At 38.7% G+C, this 25433-nt stretch overlaps 3 protein-coding genes and 1 long non-coding RNA gene across 4 annotated transcripts; 2 read left to right on the top strand and 2 right to left on the bottom strand.

The window, feature by feature from the left end:
* Nucleotides 1-3117: 3117 nt before the first annotated feature.
* On the bottom strand, nucleotides 3118-6201 carry LOC116689767 (granzyme A). Its single transcript, XM_032516382.1, has 5 exons — nucleotides 5954-6201; nucleotides 5635-5770; nucleotides 5048-5186; nucleotides 3892-4161; nucleotides 3118-3802 (listed from the first exon to the last, which is right to left on the bottom strand). Exons 1-5 carry the CDS (start codon nucleotides 6015-6017, stop codon nucleotides 3644-3646), a joined length of 768 nt encoding a protein of 255 aa, XP_032372273.1. The 5' UTR covers nucleotides 6018-6201; the 3' UTR covers nucleotides 3118-3643.
* Nucleotides 6202-9737: 3536 nt separating this feature from the next.
* Nucleotides 9738-22467, bottom strand: LOC116689766 (cell division cycle protein 20 homolog B). The gene is made up of 12 exons (XM_032516381.1): nucleotides 22174-22467; nucleotides 21785-21841; nucleotides 16547-16763; nucleotides 15469-15566; nucleotides 14933-14969; nucleotides 14505-14621; nucleotides 13242-13459; nucleotides 13005-13099; nucleotides 12343-12571; nucleotides 11657-11782; nucleotides 11412-11535; nucleotides 9738-10485 (listed from the first exon to the last, which is right to left on the bottom strand). Exons 1-12 carry the CDS (start codon nucleotides 22204-22206, stop codon nucleotides 10388-10390), a joined length of 1449 nt encoding a protein of 482 aa, XP_032372272.1. The 5' UTR covers nucleotides 22207-22467; the 3' UTR covers nucleotides 9738-10387.
* On the top strand, nucleotides 13208-25114 carry LOC116689770 (uncharacterized). The gene is made up of 3 exons (XR_004332091.1): nucleotides 13208-13219; nucleotides 14368-14370; nucleotides 24838-25114. It is a non-coding gene; the product is annotated as an uncharacterized LOC116689770 (long non-coding RNA).
* On the top strand, nucleotides 17864-20585 carry gpx8 (glutathione peroxidase 8 (putative)). Its single transcript, XM_032516383.1, has 3 exons — nucleotides 17864-18161; nucleotides 18313-18574; nucleotides 20020-20585. Exons 1-3 carry the CDS (start codon nucleotides 17907-17909, stop codon nucleotides 20181-20183), a joined length of 681 nt encoding a protein of 226 aa, XP_032372274.1. The 5' UTR covers nucleotides 17864-17906; the 3' UTR covers nucleotides 20184-20585.
* Nucleotides 25115-25433: the final 319 nt, after the last annotated feature.

Here is a 25433-nt window from a genome sequence, read left to right as displayed (position 1 = left end):
GTCTCCATTTCATTACAATATTCAGATTTATCATAAATAATAGAACATGCACATGTATTTCAAGTTCCATGAAAGAGGGGGGGAGGTGGGGTCACATTTGAGCATTTAAAAATGTACTTGAAATTTATGCATTAGTTACTTTCTGAAGTAACTAGTTACTTTAATAATTTGTAACTGAGTGTCTAATTTAATTACTTTTTGGAAGAAGTAACCAGTAACTGTAACTACTTACTTTTTTTAAAGTAACTTGCCCAACAATGATTATAATGTGTGTGTCAAAGTGACGCATGTTTTTTCAAGGAAAGAAACGACTGGACTACAATAGTGCTGTTTGGAGCAGTTTGCGAACAGGGTTTTTTCTGAAAGATGGTTAGTCCCTTTGGGGAGGACTTTGGGTGTACCTATAACATGCATATACGAGCACATATGAGCACTTTAAAGTTGTAACACAAAGGGAAATCCGGAGCAAGAAAAAAGGCCATAACCACAAGAAGTGGATAACCTTCTATGAACAGTTTTATTAACATTACTAATGACACTGCAGCTTGAAAGTACATCACTCGACTCCTGGAACTGCATGGGAAGGATTAACAGAGAAATATTCAGCTCCAAAGATGACTGGCAGTTGTCAAAAAATAAACTATGGATGAAAAGATGGATGGATGGGCTTACTTTTCTCACTTCAGTTTTTCTTTAAATGCACTAATTAGCTTAAGCTGAACAGCCAGTGAGAGTGAATAGTCACCGATAGCTCTGATTCAACATGTCAAAATTGGATGACAAAAGTTGACAAGGGACGACTAGTGGTGAAATCATCTGATCAACTTTGACAAAGCTTTAGAGGTGCCAACAAGCAAAGTGTATTTTTCAAAATGCCAGACTATTCCTTTAAAAATCTGAACCTTTCCTCTAAGTCTTTATCCAAAAACAAATTTTGAAATAAATGAAGTTATTTCATGTATATATGCCTAATACTACATAAATATAAATATATATGTATATATACATAAACATATATATACGTACAAGCTTTTTCACAGTACTATGCAGATATTATGTGACTCAACAGGATATAACCATTTCCAGTCACCTTAATAAAACAAGGATTCACTCTGTTGCGTCACTATTGAGAGAAAAGGTGATGCAAGCCAGGTAACATTTAGCCTACACTGTGTGTGTGTGTGTGTGTGTGTGTGTGTGTGTGTGTATGTGTGTGTATGTACGTGTGCATGTGTTTTAATGTATGAGAGAGAAACATGATCACCATGGCTAAAATGGCTTTTTAAACACATCGAAAACATTCATAAACTCTTATTCATCCATTCCACAAAATAAGTTTATATGGGTGTGGTGAGTTTGATAGTTTCGATGGCACTTAGGTGGGCCTGTGAGCTTTTGTGGGTGGCCATGGAAACAGAGTAAACAAACGGGGATATGGTTGGTCAGTGATACTTCACTTACAGTTTAAATAAAGGACACGCTGGAATTTCCTGGGTGTGGTACAATTTTTTCCCCTTCACCTTCATAAAAGAACAGGTAAGTTTACAAGGCAAGTACTTCATCTTTTCTTTTGTTTTTAATTTGAACTTCCTACACATACTTTCTATTTCAGTAAAATGACACAGGTTGTCATGCTAGCAGCGTGGCTCTATGGATAGTAAAGTCGGTCGGCCCAACACTTTGATCCAGACTGTAATATGTCAACAACTCTTGGATGGATTGTGACTTTTTTTTTTTTATAGACATTGATGATCCACAGAGGATGAATCCTACTAAATTTGGTGACCCCCTGACTTTTCCTTTAGCGCCACCATGAGTTTGTGACATTTGTGGTTTTAGGTGAAGAATCTCAACAATTATTCGTGGATTGCTGTAAAATTTGGAATAAACTGTCATGTTCTTTACAGGTGGTGGGAACTGTACTAACTTTTCCCTTTGGAGGCAGCATTAATTAAAATGTTTATTTTTTCCCAATTGGTTTATAACTAAATAGCAGCCAAACTAAAGATACTCTGATCAGCCTCAGCTGTACATTGTGCTTAATGCAAAAAACACATGTCAGCATGCTAACACACAACATTAAGAAGTGTTAGCATCTCACAGCACTACAGTGCATAGTTGTAGACTCTTAGGCCTGTTTTCTATTAAAATATTGTGTTATTGGGAATAATAAGCATCACACCCAATTCTGTTGAGAAGTTTGTAAAAGTACATATGCATTTTTCTTCGAAATTAAGTCGGACATTAGGCAGAAAGTAACTTAACACATTTGACAAGTAATAGAGTAATACAATAGAACTGGTTTTGATCTTAAAAGATGTGATGGAACGAGTTGAGGTATAATCAGGTTTTTATTTGTGATAGACAAATTACATTATTAAAACAAAACATAAGCAACTATTAAATGATGATGTCAGATGACAGACCTTATTTTTTAGTTTTAGCTGAGTGAAATTCTCTTGGCCACCAGCTGAGTGAAATGTACCTGACTGCACCACTAACAACAGAGAGCACCACCTAGTGATGTAGCATAAAAACTGAGCATCAGGGCCCCATTTACAGCAAGTCCCAGGTCTAAAGACTGGCTGGGTGTATACAGATGTTATCAGTAGGCCAAGCTTACTTTTGTGATAAACCCACAAGAATTTAAAATGTGGAGCAAATATTGCAGGGAGACTAATGGACGCTTTAAGCTCACAGGAATGAAAGACAACAACAGTATTTAAGATTAGACAGACAAAGGAGCTGATGATTAATCCTTCAAAAAATGTTACTGTGCCAACTTTGATTACAAAGGCAAACGTTTCCTCATCCTGGCAGTGGACATGTTTGATGTGAGTTTTATTGTCTCCTTTAGTATTTAATAAAGGCACATATGCAACACTCTTGCAACCCTTTGCACATTTCCTGTAGGGGTCTTAATACAACATGTGAATTTGTCTCTTGTGGTCTGGTCTGAGTAAGTACACGATCAGCAAGCTCTTTTTTTTTCTTTATGGTTAAGAACTTCATGTTCTGAGTTGACATTTCAGTCTCTGTCTCATGCGGGAAGTGTTTATGCAACATCTATATGACCTAAAGAGTACGAAGAAAGAAAAACCATAAGAAAACGTGCTGTCATGTTTACTGAGACATCAAAGGTTTTTAATTTGAACACTGATCTCACACAACCTGAAACCAGAGAACTGAAATACAAATCTGTGATGCCATGACGGTGTGAAAATAGGAGCTACTGTGAGGATGCCTTGTGAGATACCCAATGGTACGAATAAAACAAATGTCTCTGCCCTTAAGCCAGTGAAAATAGTATTTTTCAAGCAGTAATATTGTGGATTAATATGAGCAAATAATGAGGCCTGCCCGAATAGAATAAACAATCACAAAATCTTTCCTAAAGACTTTAGCTGAAGCTTAAATTTCAATTTAAGCTTCTGATGGCTAGTTGGCAGGTTAAATAATGTCACTTTGGTGTTTTTTTTCATCTTAAAAGAGGTAACTCTTTGGTGTACAATGTAAATGTAAATGTATTTCATTTACTAGAATCAAATGAGGACAAAATAAATGGAGCATAAAGTATAAAGTGAAATGTGGTTTAAATGGTTAACATGGTCAGGAATACTGAATAATTAACAGGAAAGTCTTATTATATTTCAGACTTTTTCATTGTTGTGTTTATCCATTTGAGTTGTTTTTCTGAGAGAAAAGAGTACACTCCAGGCATTTTAATATCGCCACATTTCCTTCCAAAAGAAGTGACACCAACGAGCGCTCCATTGCACAGCAGTGGTCCTCCTGAGTCACCCTGAAAAATGAATACATGACATGTCATTTTTAGGTACATACATCACAGTGAGGATTACAAAAAATGAAAATGAAATGTACAGTACGTACCTGGCAAGTATCAGCCTTCTTTTTACCATCTGATCCAGCACATATCATGCTTCCAGTGATAACCGGTTTAAGGCCGTAATATTCAGGAGAGTTACACTTCACTCTGTCAATCACAGTCACGTTGACAGACATCAGGACATCTGACGTTATCCCGTTGTCTGTTTTTCCCCATCCAGCCACAAGACAGCTGGTGCCAGCTGCTGGTTCTTTGACTGTCTTACCCAACGGGAGACATTTCACTGTCTTGGTTTGCGCCACCGGTTTGTCCAGCTGAAATTTAAAAAAGGACTTACTGATGCTGAATTTCTGTACATTACCTTCCACACTAGTCATAGCACAAGGAAAGTATGTTTCCATGAATGCTTGTCACCATGTCTGCCTCAGGTGTTTTCATGTTACTCAGTCTCAAGCCACTTCTCACTTCCCCCAGGGCCATGCATTTCCAAAGATATCTCTGGACTTACCATCCTCCATCCATCCAACAAAGCCCTCAGACTTTTCCACCAGTCACTGTCTCGTTCACCTGCTCAGCTGTTTCCACTTTCCTTCATCAGCCCTGCCATTTGTAGCCAGCCCTTTTCCACTCATATGTCTGATCGGTCCCTGTTCCTTGATAATGACCTTTAGCCTTTGCCTGCTCACCTGTCGAGCCCATCCTGGATTTGTTTGACTGTCTCAAAATAGGACAGACTAAAAGCTTGTATCCTTTTCCCTATGTATTTTCTTTTGTATATCTGTGCTTTTTTCTATGTACTTGAAATTCAAATACTGTACTTACAGCAGCTTATTACAGCTTGTCAAAATCTTTCCCCTTTCACTAAATGTACTGTATTGAATGTAATGCTTCTATTGGACACTCATGTTAAAACATTTGTATTAGTATGGGTAAAAGGACCTCATAGCTATACAGACATTAGAGGGCAGATTGTCAAGTCACTTTGATTTGATTTTGGAGGGATCTGATACGCTGTTAAGATGAACAGCTGCCTGACTTTGCATTGGCAATAACAATAACAATATTTAAAAAGCAAATATTGAATTCAAACAAAATGCTCCAAATACATTTCTCAATCATCTTTAACCACTTTCCTAGATTGCAGATTGTTGCATCTTTGCTTCTTGTAATTCACTACTGGTTACTTTAATGCAAACGTACCTTGAGCAGCATGAGGTCATTGACCTTCTCTGTTGCATCATAGCAGGGATGAGGAACAAGGCTCTTAACCTTGCGGACCTGAATGGAATCTTTATTCTTTTCTTTGATGGAGTGCACCCCCAGAAGCACCTTGTTAATGCTGCAAGAGCAGGAAACACAAGTTATTAGTTCACATGGACTAGAGGTTTAACAGACAAGAGTGCATAAATGTGCATAAATTATTGATAAAATGATCACTTTATCAGGATTGCGTTGTGTGCAACATCACATATTAATGTCAGGATAGTGCTTTTTTCCCCACCGTCCGTGTTGGGATTTCGTGGTAGTTGTTGAAAGTGTCAAATTCACTTTCATTGGTGTTGAGTGATGTAAAACTGTTTAGCTTCACACTTTATTTTCGGTTTATGCTTCCTTTAGTCTGTTCTTTTTTTTGGGTAGTGCAACAAACAAGAGTAAGCTAACTCAAAATTAGTAGTATCATACTGTTTATTGTATATCTTTCTATCTAAAATTTTGCTCAATCAAAACATCGTTTTTTGTGCATATTCTGAAATTTGACAGTTTTAGAAATGTTTGCAGGTTCTTACTTAGCACAGTGGGCAGCAGTCAGGATCCATTTTGGATGGATCAGGATCCCACCACATTTTGGACTCTCCATCAGAGCCATGAAAGGCAGCGAGTGGCGCTTCACTTCTTTCCCACCAATAATCTCAGAACCATGACCTAAAAACAGACTACACTCAGTTAATCAATTTAACAAAAAAGTACATATATGAGTCAATAATTGAAAACACATCATTCTGCACATAAGTATTTAACATGTCTTTTAGCATTACTCTGCATGTTTACATGAATTAGCAATATATAACAAAGTAAGTTACTGCAATATAAAAACATGTTACTCACTTGACTGGACAATGAGGAGGACCACACAAGCAATGAAAACGGTGGACTTCCTTGGAAAGAACATTTCTTCTTATCTCTCTGTTTGATGTGATGCTCTGAAACCCACCTCGATGCACACACACGTTTTTATGTGTTAAGCTCAAAGGATGTGGTCTTACCATGGAAAATACAAGTCAGTAGAATGAATGCAAGCGGACACAAGACATTATGTGTCTTATCTTCATTTATGGTAGAAGCCTTGCGGTAACAGGTTTTGCCATTTCTCAGTCATCATACCATTGTTTTGTTTTTTTTACCTATGTGAAGCAGGTCACATCATCAGCGTGCAGACAGTTCAGTTCTCAAGCCTTTCAGCTACACTTATGAGTGTGTGTTAATAATGTCATGTGATGATTCAGAGGAAATCATGAAAAAAGTGGAACCTATGGGTTGATTTGGAAGCAAGCTGGTGGAGGTGAGATGAAAAAAATAAACCAAAGGAAGGGTTTACTGCTGGGAGAATTGGATGCTATTTGTTATTTTACCTTAAAGCAATAGCTAGACATTTTGTGTAATACCCTTGTTCTCTTTCTTGTCAAGACTTAGATGAGAAGACTGATACCACTCCCATGTCTGTCCATTAAATACTGTGTTATGCTACAGTACAGTTAGCTTAGCTTAGCACAAAGACTACATACACTGGCTCTGTCTAAAGGTAACAATCTGACCACCAGCACCTCAAAAGCTTACTAATTAACATGTTATATATATATATATACTGTATATATATTTTTAATCTGTACAAACACTGAAATGTAAAACCAACTATTTCCAAGCGTTACAGACTTTTTCATGGCCAGGCAAAGTTACTTTTGAGCCTGTTGAAATCCACCTTTCTTTGTTTTGTTTTTTTTACTATAAATCCTTTTTACATTCATTCAAACATTGCTGAACATATTATTTTCTCACAAAACACAAAACAGGCTCTGGGAGGAGGGACGCCAATGGAAGGGGACTTTAATTGGCCATAATCATCATTATTGAAGTGTTGATAGCCAATGACAGCTTGTTCTAACACGGCTGCGTAGAGTCATGACGCAACTGGACGCAGCCCATTGGCCTTCCACAATTGCTGTAGGTCAGGGGGCTGTCCCAGGGTGAAAACTAAACAGAAATGGTGGGGATACAAAAACAAGCATACCCAGCAAAACGTGCAAGAAGAGGAGAAAATTCTTTCAGATGGAACCAAGGGGGTAAGCCCGCCTCCGCAAAGCGTACCTACTATGGAGCCATTTTGTTGCTAATAAGCCATAACCCACCGTTAGCATTCCATTAACTGCTATTCATTTTGGTGTCACTTTGACAGCAAATAACTTTACATCTGAAGCGTTTAATGACTCTATTTGTCCATTGTTTACTTCTAAAGAAACACAACAATGTGTAAAAGGCTCCATTACCTTGTATCTCACGTTATAGACCTGTAGCAGACGTTTTTGTAAAAATAGGCGAATGATTGTGCCATATTGCAGTCGCATAGTAGACAATTACCGTACAGTACAGGAGAAGACTTAAGTAAGAGACTTACGTTAGCTGTTTAAGTTTAATTACTAGAGTTAACTGGCACTTTAGTTAGCAATAATTAGCCTGGGCCTGTGTTATGCCTATGTAACATATACCTATGATTCAGAATTCTCTGGGCACAGCTACCAGAAGACTTCGAACAGGTTGCTCACGTCACATCTACGTTGTTAAGCTCAGTTGGAGGCTGCGCAGTAACACTCAGCCATCACCGGAATAGTGCTTCTAATCCACTTCACTCATATCTGTGGAAATGTACGGCGTCACAATGTCCATTTCTTGTACTGTCTATGGATGGAATAAGTTAGCTGACAGTTAGCAATAGACTCTACAGGACGATTTTTTAATAACTTGGATTAAGTTTTTATGAAAAACTCCTTTGATTATTTTCATCAGTGGACACTTACGCTCAAAAGTTATAAATAAGCCAGGAATGGACCAAGATTCAGCATTAAGGAACAGCTCACAGGTAGTAAATTGTCATGAGTTCTTGTCTCTTTTCTACATCAACATGAGCACAAAGATTAGGAATTATGCTTTGGTGGTTATGGTTTCTGTAAAATTAACTTAATGACAATATCGACACAAGTTTTTAACTTTTGTGGTTTAATAATAAATGTATCACCGTTGACCCAGTGGGTTTGATAAGGCTAATGTTGGACTCAGATACTTGCCTGGCACAATTCAGAACCAAGAGATGGTCTGGCATTTAAAATGGCTAACGTTAATTGACTTTGGTGCTAAAGTTAGTGAGGCAGACAGTCAGATCTGAATTGTGCAACAGATTGTGTAGTTTGCAAGGTAAAGTGTCTAAACAGACCAAACAGTGAACCCATTCATCAGAAGAAAGGTGTGCTAAAATACTGACACGTTGCTCCACCTCAAAATCTATTTTAAGAGCTTGTAGTCTGGATGCTAGTTTAAGTGTACTATGACATTTTGACATTTGAATCTGATAATTAGAACAAGTACTACAACAATCCATATCTTCTAGAAATGCATGAAGAGTTTATAAAGAAGAGGAAACTTGTAAGGGCAATTAAGTTCCTCAGCCTTTGGTGTATGTTACCTAAGATGACTCCTTGAAAACTGGTTTGAACGTGAAAGATACGTGTTTATCAGAAGAAAAAGTATCTTATCAGAATGAGGATTTGTGCACCTCTCATCACAGGTATTTCAGTGGGTAAGGGTCAGAAAAGTAAACTCATTGCAAACACCCCCTGTAAATGACATCCAGACCCTAAACAGTAACAGTAAGGACACTCACTTATTTACAGTAGATTTGTAGATTGTTTTGCCCATTTATTTAACTATAGATATTTAGCAGAAATAATACCATGTTCACTACCAGCTGATGTTAATGGGAATGTTATTTTCCGGTATTTAATTATAAACCTAAACATTGAACAAATTTACATTTTGGCCTGATGGTGTTTTCTATTCTATTGATTTAATCTTTCATCTCATCAATAGTCTATAGCTTGCTGTACTGTGCTCTTGTGTAGTCTTTGAGAATCAGATGTTTGTGGTGTCAAACCTCACGTATCGCACGATCTCTTCTACACTCAAGGTGTCTGTGAACATTTTAACCAGAAGTATCGCATTTGACGGGGGTCTTTTTGTTTCTTTTTTTAAAGGAAGTCCTGACCGCAAGTCCTTTTGCACTACGCCTCTGAAGTCTAGTCTTGTCACTTGCAAGTGAGACATCTTTCATCACACAGGTCTTTGCCACAGCTTTAGTCTGCATCTAGTCATGGTTAACTTAAGATGAGTGCTGTCACTACCTAATAGTTAAATAACTTCCAAAACAAACCTAACACATGCAATTTATTTATCTTTTAGGTCACTGTGGGAAATAAAAACACATACGCCTGATAAATAAAAAGAATAAAACCCCAAGATTTAATTTAATTTTTCCACATATAAAAAATGTTTATTCTGTACAGTGTTTCCCCCAGAGTTTTATACTGTACATATCCCACTATGTTAGCCTTAAGGCAAGAAAGAAATAACATAAAGCATACATAAAACAAAACATTAACATCATTTTTGCATGTTACATAAATAAATAAATACATGAATGTTAATTAGTTCCACATGCACAGTAAGTGATTTCAAAGTGAGTTTCTTTCAAAATGATAACTTCAACAACAATGAGAAATTGCATTAACCATTCTCCTGAGCCTGAACACAAAGTCTAGCTTCTTTGCACTGGCAATACACAATTTTTGAAATCCTTTTCATCATATACAAGGCTTTACAGGGCCATGCGCCAGAGTACATTAGTGAATTTGTGAAAGCTCACTGTCCACAAAGACTGCTTAAATTCAGATTAAAGTCATAATTGAGGCAATGATTGCTGTACTGGCTTCAGAACAGCCCTGCAGTTAGTATTCGGTCATTATCTCAGCTTAAATCATGCCTTAAAATTCATTTTTTTAGATTTGCCTCCTTGTCTGACCACTAGACGTATAGGTTTACATAATAACCTCTGCTAAGAAGGTTATGTTTTCAGTTTGATTTGTTTGTTGCTTTGTTTGTTTTAGCAGATTCCAGAAAAATGCTGTTTCATTTATTTGTTTGTTTGATTGATTATCACAATATATTATCACAATATATTTATTGTATTATTCTAATCATATTACTATTTCCACACACAACCTCCGTGCTGACAGTCTTTTAATGTTAATCCGAGTGAGTGAGCTACTCTATCTGCCTGAGCTGTATGACCAGAGAATTACTTTCCTGTTTGTTATTTGAGGTATATCGCATACTATTTTCATTTAAATGCCCTGTTATCCAAAAAGTAATCTTATCTGTAGTAGAAATTATAATATTTTTTGAGTAAGCAACAACATTCACCGTTCATGTTGATAATTACATGTCCCAGATGTGAAACTGCTGGTCCGCTCCAGCAGAGAAAATGTGAGTGCTGTCAGGGTTTATGGCCAAGTGCAGGACTCGATGAGAGTGACCTGAAAAACAACAACATGATTCAACTTTTACCTTTAAATAACCTTCATTACCATATAACACACAGGTGTCTCAATGTTTAATTTTATTATTTTGTGATAGAGAGCAATAAAGAACTTCTAACTTTGACAAAGAATTCATATTGAAAAGAGATAAACACCCGGACCATGATGCTTTCTGTCATTGTCGTTTAAGGGTTCCGTTTCACTTTCATGTCATAATGTGTGTCATATCAAAATACAAAGTTTTTGCATCCTGCAAATTTTAAGGCAGCACAACAGTAAATCACAGAGAAATACAAGAAGTTCAGGACATTACAAATAAAAAAAGGAGTCTCAAACAGCGTTGTATTTGTTCGACTGATGTGAAACATGTTAAGTCAACTTCTCAGAGCGGCCACAACCGCACACCAGATACACCATCCACTACTGATGAGTTCCCGAACAGGAAACAGCCAAGATTAACACTTCAGACTGAATAATTAAATTAAACATAATGGAAACTCATCCTCATTTTCAAGCTAACCACCAAAGTAACCACCAGACTAACTGCAATTTATGAGTAAATAAATATTACTGAACATTTAGAAAGTATTAAACATATTTGAAATGATTTTTATAGGTATTTTAAAGGCTGATTTTTACATGTAAATCTTTCTTTGCCCCAGACAATTCACAATAACTCAGGAAACTGTGACATTTCATATCAAATGTAGCGACTTGAAGCCCAGGGCATGAATGAGTCAGCACAAAATAGCCATTAAATATCTCAGTGATAAATGACAGAGCTGCAGTTCCAACTGTCACACTGATGCTGCTCTAGTATTACTCAGCATGTATACTGATGCAATACATTTAATCCCATGAGGCAGTTATGGGTGTGTTTGAGGGATGTAGTTGCACATTAATCATATTTCTGGTTTTCTAACCTGCGAGCTGGTAGATAGGGGTGAGGGAGGGAAATTCCCATGACCAGCAGTTAACTTGGTGATGAGGAAGGCCGTGACCTGTGACCAGATATTTGTTCTTTTCAGCCCATCGTAGAGAACAGATCTGCAATTGGAGTCAGTAAGAACAGTCTGTCCGGTATTTATACACAGTAAAAATACCTCTGCTACACTTTGATAGATAAATACTTTATTCATCCCGAAGACAATTTTTGAGTCTTAAGCACCTGAGAATTTGTGTTGGTGGAAGTCACACAAGTCCCTGAATCTGTGTCCCAGATTCTCAACTCTCCATCTTTCCACCCACCTCCTGTGGCGATCATCTTTCTCTGCCATGGACACCATCCCATTGCCTAAACACACAATGAATACAAGAGTTCACACACAATAGTCATCAGTTGTCTGGTTGTTTAAGCGGACCGCCCAGTGAATAGTCGCAGGATCAACTAACAGTATTTCTAAAACCTTTGTATAACAACAGCTAAACCTCTTAAGCGTTCCAACCACTAGCGTGCCACTCAAGTTTGCACGAGATGAGCGTAGTCATCATAAGTCGTACAGCAGAACACACAGTTGCTTGCAATTAATGATTGTAGTTTTACCAATGATTTCTTGCCCCTGTGAATGGTTGATTGACACTATACAATACAACATATTACAGGGATGGCTCTTTCCTCCCAATTTCCTTAAAGTCCGAACAGTGGCGTTCAAGATACAGTGCCTATAAAGAGTATTCATGTATAATTGTTTTACAAAATTGAATCAAAGAAGATTTAATGTGGCTTTTTTGACAGTGGACAACAGGAAAATGCCACTTTAATGTCAGTGTATCACATTTCACAAACAAAATCTAAATGAAACTCACACAAGCTGTGTTTTGATTTGAAGTCCCTATCACGAAGCATACACTGACCTTAACAGCGCTGGGCTGTTCCATCGTACTGATTGGCTGACGGGACCTTGTGACCCCTGCGATGTCACTATCCCATATACATAGGTGGCCATCAGTGGTGCCACTGGCCAGCCTGTCGTCTCCCGGGGACCACTGGAGACCGCAGATTCCCTCCTTCTGGACGACTGCGCCCACCAGAGGTGTAGGAGCCCGAGGGTCAAGGTGATGGATATGTCCGAGAACAGAGCCGCTGTAAGATCATGGAATCTGTCGTGAATACTGGACGTTTTTTTTTTACAAAAACTAATTTAGTTTTGCTGAAACATTAAACCAGTATAGATGTGGATGTCTCTCCTGTTTAAATGAAGTTTATACAGTTAAGAATGAGACTGGAACTTTATATCTGCCCATTGCATGTACTATATATTCTTTGCAAATTGCACTCAACCCATTCAGCCTCTTTTTTCTTATGGAAGTTATTTTGTGTGTATATATTTGTTTATCTGTATGTATTGTTCATTTCATATAGGTTGTTTGTTTGTTTGTTTATGTATGCACCTTCACCAAGGCAAATTCCACATAAGTGTACTTATTGTGGCAATAAAACCTTTGCTCAGTTCTGATTTCTGATTCCTGATTCTGAATTTTTTAGAACTTTCATTTTGTTTACTGACAACACATACCTGCTGAGTAATTGCTGTTTCCAGGAAAGAGCTCTGACCACAGACAGGTGTGATGGCAGACACCTCATATTCTGCTTGTGTTCAACATCCCACAACTAAAAAGTCAAGTCCAGACATACACCACAAACCGTCAACTAGGTTACACTTCCCCTCAAACAGGCCCCCCCATACCACAGTTTGTATGAATCAGTTTCCAGCTTCTTTTTACTTATTTAGTATAGGCTCCAGAGCATTTACCTGTAGCTCCCCTCGCCTGGTACCAAAGCACAGAGCTCTGCCATCTCTGCTCCAGCTCAGACACGAGATGGACTGCACCTGATGGTACGGTGTCCCTGGTCGGGGTCTCAGGTCCAAATATCCCGCCAGACCACGAGTTTCTGAATTCCAAAGGTAAACACAAGAGCCCAGGGCTAATGCAATCATACCATTACAACTGCAGTCGAGAAGATTAGTGTCTGAAAGGGAAGAGATGGAAAAGAGAGAAGGACTACAGAGGCTATGCTGAGTCAAGTACTACAAACAGAATGAGTCTTAACTGATTTTTCATTACAGAATTACACTAGATATACTTAAAAACATTTATATCAATCAGAAGTTGTATTTTGTTGCTGGCCTACTCTGATTCATATGATGTTAGATTTTCTTTTTTTTGCCGGGGTTGTGTGACCATAAGAGTTGGAAAAACACATTGTAGGAGCCTTCTTAATAGTGCCACAAATGAACTTGTGGTGAATAAATGCTGGTGGCTTTATTCTTTTGCTGGCCTAAAAGTAGTCAAATTTAAACAAAAAGCAAATCCAAATCTTTTTTGTTTTAAAGGTTTACTTCTTTCAGCAGAAAAAAATGGGCTTTTGGCTGAGTGTGATACACACAGTAGGTAAGGCAAAAATGTATTAAAGTTGCCCAGCCACACGTATTTCATTACTTTGTGGTAATGTCTGAAGTTCAATCACGGAGTCTGTAACATTGTTTGAGGAACAAATACCCTGGTTACCTTGTTTCAAGCCATTCTAGCGTGGTATAGAAGACCAGCAGGAAGACTCAGCTCGATTTGTGTCAGTTTTCATTAATATTCAATGAGCTAAGCTGCTTGACTCTGATTGGCTAACAGGTAGCCAATGAGGGTCTGGCTATCAGCCTCCTTAACCCCGTGCAACTGGGCGAGCTCATGAATAGTAAATAGCTCAGGCAACATGACATCAGACTGACCAGCTTTTGTAATTGGCCTGATTAGTGGCAAGAGCTGACAGAGGAGGTAGTACTTCATTTTCACAATCACGACTTAACACAAACATATATGGACCTAACATATTTTAAAAAATGCAAGTAAAAACGGTTTTGTGTGGCAGAGCACCTTTAAAAGATGGTCTCACTTTGGTCTTTTCCTCGGATTTCTTGACCAAAAAAAACCCCAGAATAACACCACCCTTATCCTTTAACCACAGACAGAAAAAGAATATAGGCTCAATTTCATTTTGTAGGATTAGCATCTCCTCTTACAGTAGTCATTCAGCAGTGACGGTGCCGCCAACTTTATCACAGATTTTCCCTGCTGACTGACAGAAGGTTTGTCCAGAATAGCAAACGGCTGCAAAATATGTCTTTTCTCATCAAAACCTGCAATGAGAAAATATCACGTGAAAGCACAGTTACATAAAACCCATCAAAGGCATTTTGTTTCCTCGAAGAAGAAAAAAACTACACTAAAACATCAAGCACACTCCATAAGCTTTACAAGTTGGACTGGAGCTGATCTAATAATATAATCATATCAACAAACATAAACTACCCCCATAACTTCCCACAGGCCTCAAGCGTCACGCTAAGTGTCTTTTTTCTGCAGATTGTTCAGGAATTCATTCTAGTTTCCTCCTGGTCCTGAAGCGCTGTAAAAAATGTAGTGAAAGAAAAAAACATTCATGCTGTACCAGCCTCTTCTTGAACTGCAGCTCTCCACTCCCATCCCTGCCAAAAATAAATTATTTTCAGATATACTGTAGTCTCTTACATGATGGTTAAATTTATTTTTCAAACACACATTTTCTTGTTCTGATTTGTTTGCATCATAATGACACTAACCTTCCATTATCCCTGTAGCTATATGTGGGTACAGCTGGATTATGGCTTCACATTTTATTTTTTTACCTTATGTGATCTTGCATCTTTTCTTATTTAATCTCAAGTAATCTTGCATAAAGAAACCACAAATAAAAAACAAAGAAATGGTTTTCTCTGCCATTTTTACATAATGCTTCCAAAGAAACCAGATTGTTTGTTGTATTTTTTTGTCTTTACTGTCATGAACTTCTCTCTATTATGATTAATACGATCATGTAAGAACAAAATGCAGCCTGCAGAAGAGAGTCTAAAACCTGCTGAAACAGCTTTTGTTTTGTTTTCTTGGGGGTAAATGAAAAAAATATATATAACTACAGTGGCACAGGTACAAGTTCCTTAAACAAACCTGTTCTGGGTGGTTTTCTGTGGCAAGCCGCCCCCTGGCAGCAAAGTCGCCGAAGGTGACGGCGCCATGGTCGACCATGCCTCCCACCAACGCTGTCTCTGATTAGGAGAGATGATAACACAGAAAACATTACATCACAAAACAATGCTGCAATAAAGGGTTTGTGACTATGGCTCTAATATTACCTACAGTTGGTTAGTAATAGAGTACGTTTCTGAGTATTCAAACTAAAATGAATCACGCTTAAATTTGGACTGACCTTGGATTTGGGGGCAAAATGTTGATACCATTTTAGGTAACAAAATTAATTCTGGCAGTGATTTATTAGCATGTGTTCATTTATTGCAATACAAAAGTATATATTTTTTTAGAAATTAGCCCTTAAGTATGGTATGACAGTTATGAACAATACTAAACAAAATTAGAAATGCACCACTTTTATTTTGCCCCCATTTTTCATGAAGTGAACTCAAGATCTAAGACTTTTTCTATGGACACAAAATACTTATTTCTCTCAAAAAGTATTACATATCCACCTCACAGTCAGTCCCCAAACATACAAAAGTATGTTTTCTGACACTTTTATTGATAAAAATGACCATTGGATTGAACGTAAAAGGCACCACTTACAAAAATATTTACTTTTTAATATGCAGTCTTATACTATTTTCTTTCAACTAACACAAACTAGTGTATATTGCTATATCTTGCAGCTTTTTGCAATATATATTGCGCTACTTTGATATTGCGATGATGATAAAAACAGCCCTAATGCATTTCTTTCCACATGAATCAGAAAAATTAAATATAATGCAGTATCGTGTATTACATTATACATTAGGCCTACATTATACTTAATTTTTGTGATTACACGGCGTGTAATAAACCATATTGACCCTCTTACATGTAGCATTAGCTTTTCTGTCTTCACAGCACTTAACAGTAAAGTAATTTAAAGAAAGTTTGGGTAATTCCATCCTGGTCACAGTTTTGATGAGGTAGGCCTAGGGCTAGGCCTTCTACTGTTTTGGATGTTGTGTGTGGGTGTTTGGGTGTGAGGGTGGGTGTGGGATAATACCTGGAAGGTTTCCATGTAGGACTCTCTGTGCTTGCTCGTGGTGTCTCGGTGGAGAATCCAGCTCCAGTCTCTGACAGACTGTGTCAAACTCAAAGCTGGGCTCACATTGCCGCCCAGTGGCCAGAGGTGTACTCTCTGCAGGACCCTCACTGCTGCTCCTCTGAAAGATCCGCCTCCTAAACTCCGTGTACGAGACATGGTGGGTGTCGTTTTGTCCCTGGTAAAAACATAAAACAAAAACTGATTTAAACAAAAATTACGATTAGTCTCAATATACTAAAAATAGTTAAAACGGAGATAAACTTTTATACCTCTACTAGGCTACACTAAAATTCAAAGCACTCAACTTCTCTAGTGCCAGCATAGACAGTGAAAGAAAGAAGTGCCAAGCAAGAAACATAAAGTGCAACACTTCCGGTTAAAACTTTCAAAGCAAAAACAGTGTAAATGCCTTTTTATTAAATTTTGTATTTCCTCTATAAGATACTAGTCTAAATGACTGATGTTAAACTATCATATAGGCTACTGTCAATTTTAGTTTAATGCCAGTACACACTTACAACAATTACACAAAGCAAATGTGTTATTGACATTGTATTATTGTAATGTGCTTTCTATAAGCAAAACTCAAATATTGTTAATAACTTGCTAGGTGGATAGTTATACTTTTATAGGAGTTAAGATGTTGCTATAGCTACTAAAAAAGGTTGCTAAAGAAGTTACAAGGTCATTTGTGTTTGTTCATTGGCTGCTAAGGTGTTTAGAATTGTTGCTAGGTGGTTGCTAGTGTTGCTATGGGTTTGCTATGTTGTTGGTGGTGGTTGCCAAAATGCTGTTTCCTGGTTTGCTAAGTGGTTGATATGGTTGCTGTCATGTTAAGGTTTTAATTTCTCTGTCTTTTAATTTAAGAATACTTTTAGACTACATGACATTAGGGAAGCCTGGTTGGGTTATGTTCACTATTGCTAACTTGTTAAAAATGTTGTGTTTAGTTTTAATTGCTGATGAAACATGGCTTTTCAATTCATATTTTAGGGTAAACTGCACACAGCAACACTGTAGGCTCATTTTTTTATTTTACCAAAACTAATTTGAGAAATCATTAGATAAATATTAGATTAAAACAGTTTAATATCACCATGGAAATATTTCAAAAAGATAAGGTCATTCCGTTATTGAGTGTGGTCAAAACAGCATTAGCACTCAGTGGGCTACACAACAGGAAGGGCTACAAGACAACAGTAGGCTAACAGCTGAAAACTGTTAATTGTCTTCTTATTTTGAGGAAAGTAGCGCTTAGCTTCCGGTTTTGCCGTGGTCTGCTTAGCTCGTTTTCCAGAAACTGCCCCGAGACTTTTTTATGCAGGAGCCCCGCATTCTGACCAGGGCTTGTTCTTCCCTCTCCAAGATGGAGACCTTAGGGGGCTACCCTACCAAGTCCTCCAACCCGAAAGCGAAAAAGTTAACGGTCCTTTTGGGCATGACGGTCGGTGTCGGGTGTTTGTTCCTCCTGCAGACTCAGCTGGCGAAGCTGAGAAAACAAACGGATTTTTATTCGTTCGAGGTCACAGACGCGAAGGGGAGGACAGTTTCTCTGGAGAAGTACCGAGGAAAAGTAAGTCCACATCATCACCAGTCCTGTCAGTTTGAAAAGAAATCAATGCAAACGTTGCCATAATTATTTAGTGTCAGATAACGTTGAGTTGTATTACATAAGACGTAGCATTTCACAGGCTTTTACACCCTGGTTTTCTCCTCCTGTACAGGCGTCTTTGGTTGTAAACGTGGCGAGTCACTGCGAGCACACCGAGGCGAACTACGTATCTCTGCAGGAGCTTCACCGGGAGCTGGGCACCTCTCACTTCAACGTCCTGGCCTTCCCCTGCGGTCAGTACGGCAACACTGAGACCGGGACAAGCCGGGACAGCGAGGCTTTCGCCAAGTCCATCTACGGTGTCACCTTTCCCTTCTTCAACAAGATCAAAATAATGGGCTCAGAGGCTGACCCTGCCTTCAAATTCCTCACAGGTTGGCATCTTAACATCTGTCTGCTGTGCCCCATATTGTACAACAAGACAGGACTGCACGAATATTTGCAGGGGCAGTACACCCATGGATGTCTTAAGAGGACACCATCACTATGCTTATTGTCTATATTTGAATTTCCTTTAAGTTAAAATGATAACTGGATGATTTATGGCTAAACTTGGGCAGCTGTGTGGCAGGAAGTGCCATCTGGAACAAACTTTAACTGCACCACATTTTCCCATTGGGCTGCAGCTAAATGCTATTTTTTATGATCTATCATATCTCGGGTTATGATCTATCATATCTTGGGTTATAATCTATCATATCTCGGGTTATGATCTATCATATCTCGGGTTATGATCTATCATATCTCGGGTCATAGTAGTATTATAGTATAGTATCCAGTTTATAATGAAAAAGGTATTTGCATTTGTAAAGTTGTAACCAGTAAATTATATTTTATTTGATTAAAAAAAGGTTTGACGAACACCTGCCTCCCAGAAATAACATGCCCCGAACAACACACAAAATACATAATTATGCTTCCTCAGACCAAAAAAAGTCTTAGTTGTGTAGGTGAATGTACAATGGAGTAGCAAACACTATAACAGTCCACTTTATTCATGTGTTTCATATTAAATTAATATTTAAGTACATGGATCCTAAAGAAAACCTGGAGAACTAGCCTGTGAACTGTGGAAATGTGGTACATTGTACACACTGAATGGACTTTGTTGACTCCTGATTCTGTGTGTAGTTCTTGCACCAAAATAGGGTTTGAATTAAGGTTAAATACCTGTTAGCAAGTACCTACTTTAGGTGTGACATCTCAATTTAGTTGGCTCACAGCTCTGCCAAAATAACAATTCACTTATCGACCGTTATGATGATGCATACCATCATGTGTCATACCGTACATCTTGTGGTAGCTGTAACAATTATCTTTTGATTTTAGTATAAATTTAAACCCTTTTTTTTTCACTCCCAACTCGTAATATACTGACGCTTGGTCAGTGGCTCTGAGCCTCATATCCTTCTTTGGCGCCTAAATGGGACGCACCGACAGAGCAGCAGCTCGACCACGGCACTTTAAGATGAGGTAGTATTAAGAACGACAACAGTAGCAAGTAAAATGACAGACATCCGCGTAAGGAGGTTGGTTGGGGTGGTGGATGTACAACAACACAGCACTTTCACCCAGGGGAGTTCGCATCCCGTTCTTGTCACTGAACCATACATTTTGTAACCCCACCCTCGATGATTTTACATTACCTACAGTCCCGTTCTTAAACCACATGTCAGTTAAACGTACGTCCCGACTCAGAGTTATGCCAAGAGTCCCGACCTAACTAAATATGATGCCAAATATGACAGTAATCGATTAGTCGAGAAAATAATTGAGATTGAGAATTGAGAACCCTACATGCTAATGTGTTGTGTTTCAGATTCTGTGCAGAAAATTCCCAAGTGGAACTTCTGGAAGTTTCTGGTGAATCCAGAGGGGAAAGTGGTCCAGTTTTGGCGAAAGGACGAGCCCATGGAGAGCGTTCGACAAGAAGTCACGGCGTTGGTGCGAGAAATAATCCTGAAGAAACGGGTGGAGCTATGATGGAGTCTGCTCACAGATACTGGACACATCTGTGTGTGTGATGTTGGTGTTTCCTGTGCTTTGACAGCAAGGAATGACAACTCTGAACTGTTAGAGTTAGTGTGGTTGCCGACTGGTGTCTCGCTCCAGAAACATGCAGGATGAAAAAGCTCCACTTCAAGTCATTCAAGGCTAGTCAGAGTGTGTGTGTTTGTGTGCGTGTGTAAGGGACCATCCTGTGGTTAATAATGATAATCATATTGAACATTCCTTATAATGACCACTGTTGCAGCTGAAGGATTGTTTAGCCATCATTGTTTAGCCATCATTGAAGTGTTTTACAAGTGTTCAGTTTGGCGTAGTCTGTACTTTGTACCATCTCTTTTTAATGTTTACATTAAAGTCCATTTCCTATGGTGAAGCTTAATTTTTTTTAGCCAATATTGACAGATTTGAACCCAGCAAATTTTGAAACATCCATCTCACATGACAAATTTGTTCATCATTTTTTGATTAACCTAAATACCTCAGGGTCTTTTGTTCAGTTTGTTTTTTTATGCAAGAGAAAGGCAGATAACAGATAAATTAATCCACAATTTAAATTCAGAATGTTGATGCCAACCTACAAGTAATGCCACACAAAGGCATATTGGTGCTGACGTTCTGTAGATTATTTTGATATTTGACATAGTTTATAACTGTTATTTCAGTGACAGTGTCTTTGGTATAGGTCACTTCTAAAACGGATAAATGAAGAAAAAGAAAGGCTCCTTTTATCAAATGTGCAACCTGAGCGCTGAAACCCAACCTGCTGGTTTTAATTGATAGAAGTCCATTGTGGAAGTCTCCTGGCTTGCTGGTGTAGCTTTAAATGGACCGTTGGAGGGCAGGAGCAGGTAAGCTGGCACACAGAAAATCCACCAGCTAACAAGACACTGCCTACCAGCCACCCACAATAAGAGAACTGGAAAAACAATTAGTAATACATCTTTCTAAATTGTTCTTTTTTTTTTAGCTCTTTGTTAAACACTAAAAACAGTGAAAACACGCACCTCTAGATCAGCTGCCACAACTGGACAACCTTTACGTCAAAAAAAAGCTCTCCACCTAAACATCTCGAGGGATGCTTGCATCTCCTCATCCGCCAACCTAAAGCGCACAAGTCTAAGCGTTTGGGGAATAAGTAGTCAAATGTAACTGTTAGGGTAGCAGAGCATTGTGAGCTGGCAGAAGAGAAACGTCAGCTAACATTGCACTGCCTCCCAACCAGCCACAACTCAGGCCGGCAAAATGCAAATGCGTGGATATCCCTATTTTGAACTGATGTTGTGCTGAATGTTTTTCAGTTGCACTAAATGTACAACTTTTTTTTTTGCTCATCATTATTGACTTTATTCGATTGTTGACTTTTTGTTTTACAGGTGAATGAAGTGTGATAAATGGCAGCATGTTTGAGGCCAGTCGGCTGCAGCAGTGAGGAGTGCAGCTGACAGCTGTCGATCAGATACACAACCAGCAGCAGTACACTGCCACACTGTCACCACCAGCTCAGAGGCCGAGGGCGAACATGCATGCAACCATTCACTTTTTGATGCTGATTTTCCCTTTATTTCCCCACTTACCTTGGAGGGGCAATGTCTTCTCTTTCCTACGAAAGCTCGCAGTCTCCTCATATCGTCCTAGTTATGAATACAAAACGGATTTAGTCAAGGTGATACTCAATATCTTTAAAAACAACTTTCTTACAGGATAAACGAAGACTGGAATCTATTATTAAATTACTATTCAGAAAGTTTGGGATCCATAATGAATCACAGTAAATGGCTGTTATTTTATCAACATTTACCAGTAAAATAAGCTCGATTTTGCCACAGGTTGCAGTTAGTGTTGTACCAAAGAGACACAGTCATGGTTGAAGTGGTTGCCTGGTAGCAACAGCAACACGTCATAATAGTGCTAAGGACACACTTTAAGGCTATTTTAACATTAGGCTACTTTATAAATTACTCACCAAGTCATTTGATTCTCCACTTATAAGTTGCATCTCCAGTTTTCGTTACTTGAGTAAAACACCACTGCCTTCCCTCCGCACCTGCTCGTGCCTGGTGCACCTGTTGTCTGCTCTCCTGGACGGACTCCGCTTCTAAATACTGTCCCCGGGCGGACGGCGGAGCGGGAAGCACCGTCCTCCGCTCTGCTATTGGCTGTTGAGTTTTTTGTTTGTTTTAATTAAGTAGTCATGTAAAGGGATTCCCTCCGCGCACTGGCAACAAATAGACAGTAAAAAAAGAGCAACGCGGTAATGTTTTACATAGAGGCGGCAACATGATATCAGTCAACGACCCAGACAAGGACAGACGTTCATTTCCTGTGGAGGTGTAACACAGTTTAGCATTTAACTGCCAGACTGAGCCTGTGTTATAACAAAGCTCAATTAACAACAACAACAACAACAACAACAACAGCGTTAAACATTTAGAAGGAAACAGCCTTATTAGTAAATAAATAGTTAGGCTAATTTTTTTCAGAAATGTTGGCTAATAATAAATTGTGTATCCTAGTATTTTCTTTTTGTCAGATTAAAGCCTACATGAAATAGCCTGAACAAAATACAGCCCTTGTAGCAGTTCAACAGTTGCAAAAAGGCTATAGGCCTTTTAACAGAAATAAACAAAATCGGATTAAAATGAAAGATTCTTCATTTTAGTTGAAGTATTTTTGATGAACAAACTAATCAGAAATTTTAAAATGTAATACAAATAAGTAAAATTCTACTTAACTAAATTGAGCCTTATTCAAATACAGGCTTTATAGCCTACACTTTTCACAATACAAATCAACAAATGCACCAACCCCAACCAAATAAAAGACATTTAGGGATTAATAAAGCTAAGTCTATTTAGACCTAATTTAATACGTGTTTTGGATAGAGTTGGAACTGCTGTTCAACAAGCGTGTCCCTGTGCGGGAAGAGGCCGGGTGTCCGCGGGCCACGCCGTTTTAATGATGAGCTCCTCTGGCGCTAGGTGGGCTGAAGGGCGCGAGCAGCTCGCGTTCCTGCCACCTGCCACTTCCATATGCGCTCACACCCCGAGCTCGAGCCTGCCACTGGGCGACAGCTGCGTGCTCTCAACGACACGCACGCAGCAGCAGACACATGCTAACTGCAGCTCCATCAGAGCCCGAGCTCCTTCGGCAGGCAGCCATGTCGCTAGCCCCAGCAGACTCAAAAACAATCACTTTCAACACATTCAGAGTATAAACACACGTCTAAAGGACTTTTGATCCTCGCTGTGGTCATTTTAATCGATTATTAAAGGTCTTCTCCAACTCACATTCACAAAATAACAATGGTTTAACCACATTCTTTCTCATAATTGCTGCAGGCCAATTAGCCTGGTAATCTTTTGTGCAATTCATTAAGCAGGTGATTAAACTTATAGGCTCCTGTATTATTTTGTGTGTGTGTGTGTGTGTGTGTGTGTGTGTGTGTGTCTGTGTCTGTGTGTGTCTGTCTGTCTGTGCGTGCGTGTTGTTAGGCACTTTTTTGTTGCAGCTTATGTCTGTCCCTCATGTTTTCCTCATTTTATTTCCGTAGATATAAGTGTCCAATTTGCCCTTTTAACACTTCACTTGTATACGAAAAAAAAGCCTAACCTAAATATAAACTGTGTGTAGGCTAAGTTACATTTGCCCACTATCTGCATCCTTTCGCAGCCTTTTTTCTTCTTCTTCTTTTTCCCGCGGGACTCTGTCTGGTTTGCAGCCTCCCTCCAGGTTTGGCTTTAGTCACCTTAGAAACTCATTGTGTCTGGATTTTGCTTTCCCCTCCCGCATTGTCCCCCGCAGTTTGGCGGTAGCTTAACCGGTCAAATGTGTCACAACCAGCTTAAACAAAGCTTCGCCCTCTGCGCTCGCTCTCCATGGCGCTGCTGGTCAGTGACAAACGGACTTGGTTTGCAGTGAAAGTGGCTCAAGGCGCGTCTGGTTGTGAAGGTTTGTGCGGTTACGTGAGACGTGACAACAAGCGTCCTGTTTGATTTACGTTGGCAGCAGGAAGTTATATTCCTAACGGTGATTAAGTCTGTGGGCCTAGTCAACCAGTGGGGTCAGGGTGAGTCAGGTATAGCCTATCTAAATGTCAGTGATGGAAAGTAACTGTTACTCAAGTAGCCTGCTGTACTTATGTTGAGGTATCACACTTGTAGTTAGTCAGTACCTTTTTACTACACTACATATAGGCTACTTTAATACCTTTTACATAGCCTACTGTTACTGTACTGCTTTGCAGATTCAGATTAATAATACAAAATATAATGCTACTAATACATTGTATTATTATCAGTTAAGATAAGACTGTACTGATTCTGGGGGAAATTCACAAGCTTCTTAGCAGTATATTAAATAAAATAGCCCCACCTTTATCAGCTGCAACACTATGTAGCCAGACATAAATGCATCACTAATTATGATCCAGTGATATATGAATTGAGACATTCTGTATAATGAGTACTTTAACTTTTGAGTATTTTTGATGCTAATACTTTTGTAGGCTACTTTTTAATGCAGGACTTAATCAGTATTTCTAAACTGTATTAGTATTTTTTCTTATGTACAATATCTGAGTACTTCTTCCACCACTGCTCTGTATTGTTGGAGGTGCCTGAGGCCTAAGATCATCAATCACTACTTCTGTTATTGTTGTGCACATGACAAATAAAGAACCATGAACGATTGTACACGTGACAGATGTTTCAATTCTGCAGAGACATTGCATTGAATTTGCCTTGTTTATTTTAAAAACACCATCTGATAGGATCATTTGATATGATTAATAGGCTCTCAACAATAAGCCAACTAACAGGTTGCAAGCCTAAAATCAGTCAATCAACTTTTTCTTCTCATAATTCTATAGCTGAATTTTGAATCAGATAGATACCTAGGTTCCCTCTGAGATGTAGCTTTCCATGATCTTAAAATAACAAGGCCTGTGTTTATCAGACCTCCATCTCTTTATCAGGTTCTTCTTATCTTTGTTGATGTGATTTCATCCAGTGTACAGCAGCAGTACTTTAAATTGTGCCGGCCCACGGGGGTGCAGTGCTGCACTGCTGTAAAGTAAACAGGCCCAGGTTTGGAGAGTTTAAACTGTTGTCCAACCTGAGGTTCAAAATTGTCCTCTAGACCAGCCTGCTTTACACACTTTTTTATTTTAGTTTAATTTTTTTTTTTAAAGCTAAACCCCTCAACAGTGAGGTTGAAGGAAGATTA

This window comes from Etheostoma spectabile, chromosome 5 (assembly GCF_008692095.1).
Source record: "Etheostoma spectabile isolate EspeVRDwgs_2016 chromosome 5, UIUC_Espe_1.0, whole genome shotgun sequence".
Classification (NCBI taxonomy): domain Eukaryota; kingdom Metazoa; phylum Chordata; class Actinopteri; order Perciformes; family Percidae; genus Etheostoma; species Etheostoma spectabile.
Note: the sequence above shows the minus strand (reverse complement) of the source record. Positions and strands in the feature narration are given on the sequence as shown.

What these genes read in the sequence shown, in the direction of transcription:
- LOC116689767 (XM_032516382.1), bottom strand. Translation starts at nt 6,017, where the DNA reads ATGTTCTTTCCAAGGAAGTCCACCGTTTTCATTGCTTGTGTGGTCCTC. An exon ending in ACTGCTGCCCACTGTGCTAA is followed by an intron (nt 5,187 to 5,634) that starts GTAAGAACCTGC and finishes CTGCTCTTGCAG; the next exon opens with CATTAACAAGGTGCTTCTGG. An exon ending in ATGACCTCATGCTGCTCAAG is followed by an intron (nt 4,162 to 5,047) that starts GTACGTTTGCAT and finishes TTTAAATTTCAG; the next exon opens with CTGGACAAACCGGTGGCGCA.
- gpx8 (XM_032516383.1), top strand. Translation starts at nt 17,907, where the DNA reads ATGCAGGAGCCCCGCATTCTGACCAGGGCTTGTTCTTCCCTCTCCAAG. An exon ending in TGGAGAAGTACCGAGGAAAA is followed by an intron (nt 18,162 to 18,312) that starts GTAAGTCCACAT and finishes CCTCCTGTACAG; the next exon opens with GCGTCTTTGGTTGTAAACGT. An exon ending in TGCCTTCAAATTCCTCACAG is followed by an intron (nt 18,575 to 20,019) that starts GTTGGCATCTTA and finishes GTTGTGTTTCAG; the next exon opens with ATTCTGTGCAGAAAATTCCC.
- LOC116689766 (XM_032516381.1), bottom strand. Translation starts at nt 22,206, where the DNA reads ATGCAACTTATAAGTGGAGAATCAAATGACTTG. An exon ending in CCAGGCGAGGGGAGCTACAG is followed by an intron (nt 13,100 to 13,241) that starts GTAAATGCTCTG and finishes TTGACTTTTTAG; the next exon opens with TTGTGGGATGTTGAACACAA. An exon ending in AACAGCCCAGCGCTGTTAAG is followed by an intron (nt 11,783 to 12,342) that starts GTCAGTGTATGC and finishes TTGTGTGTTTAG; the next exon opens with GCAATGGGATGGTGTCCATG.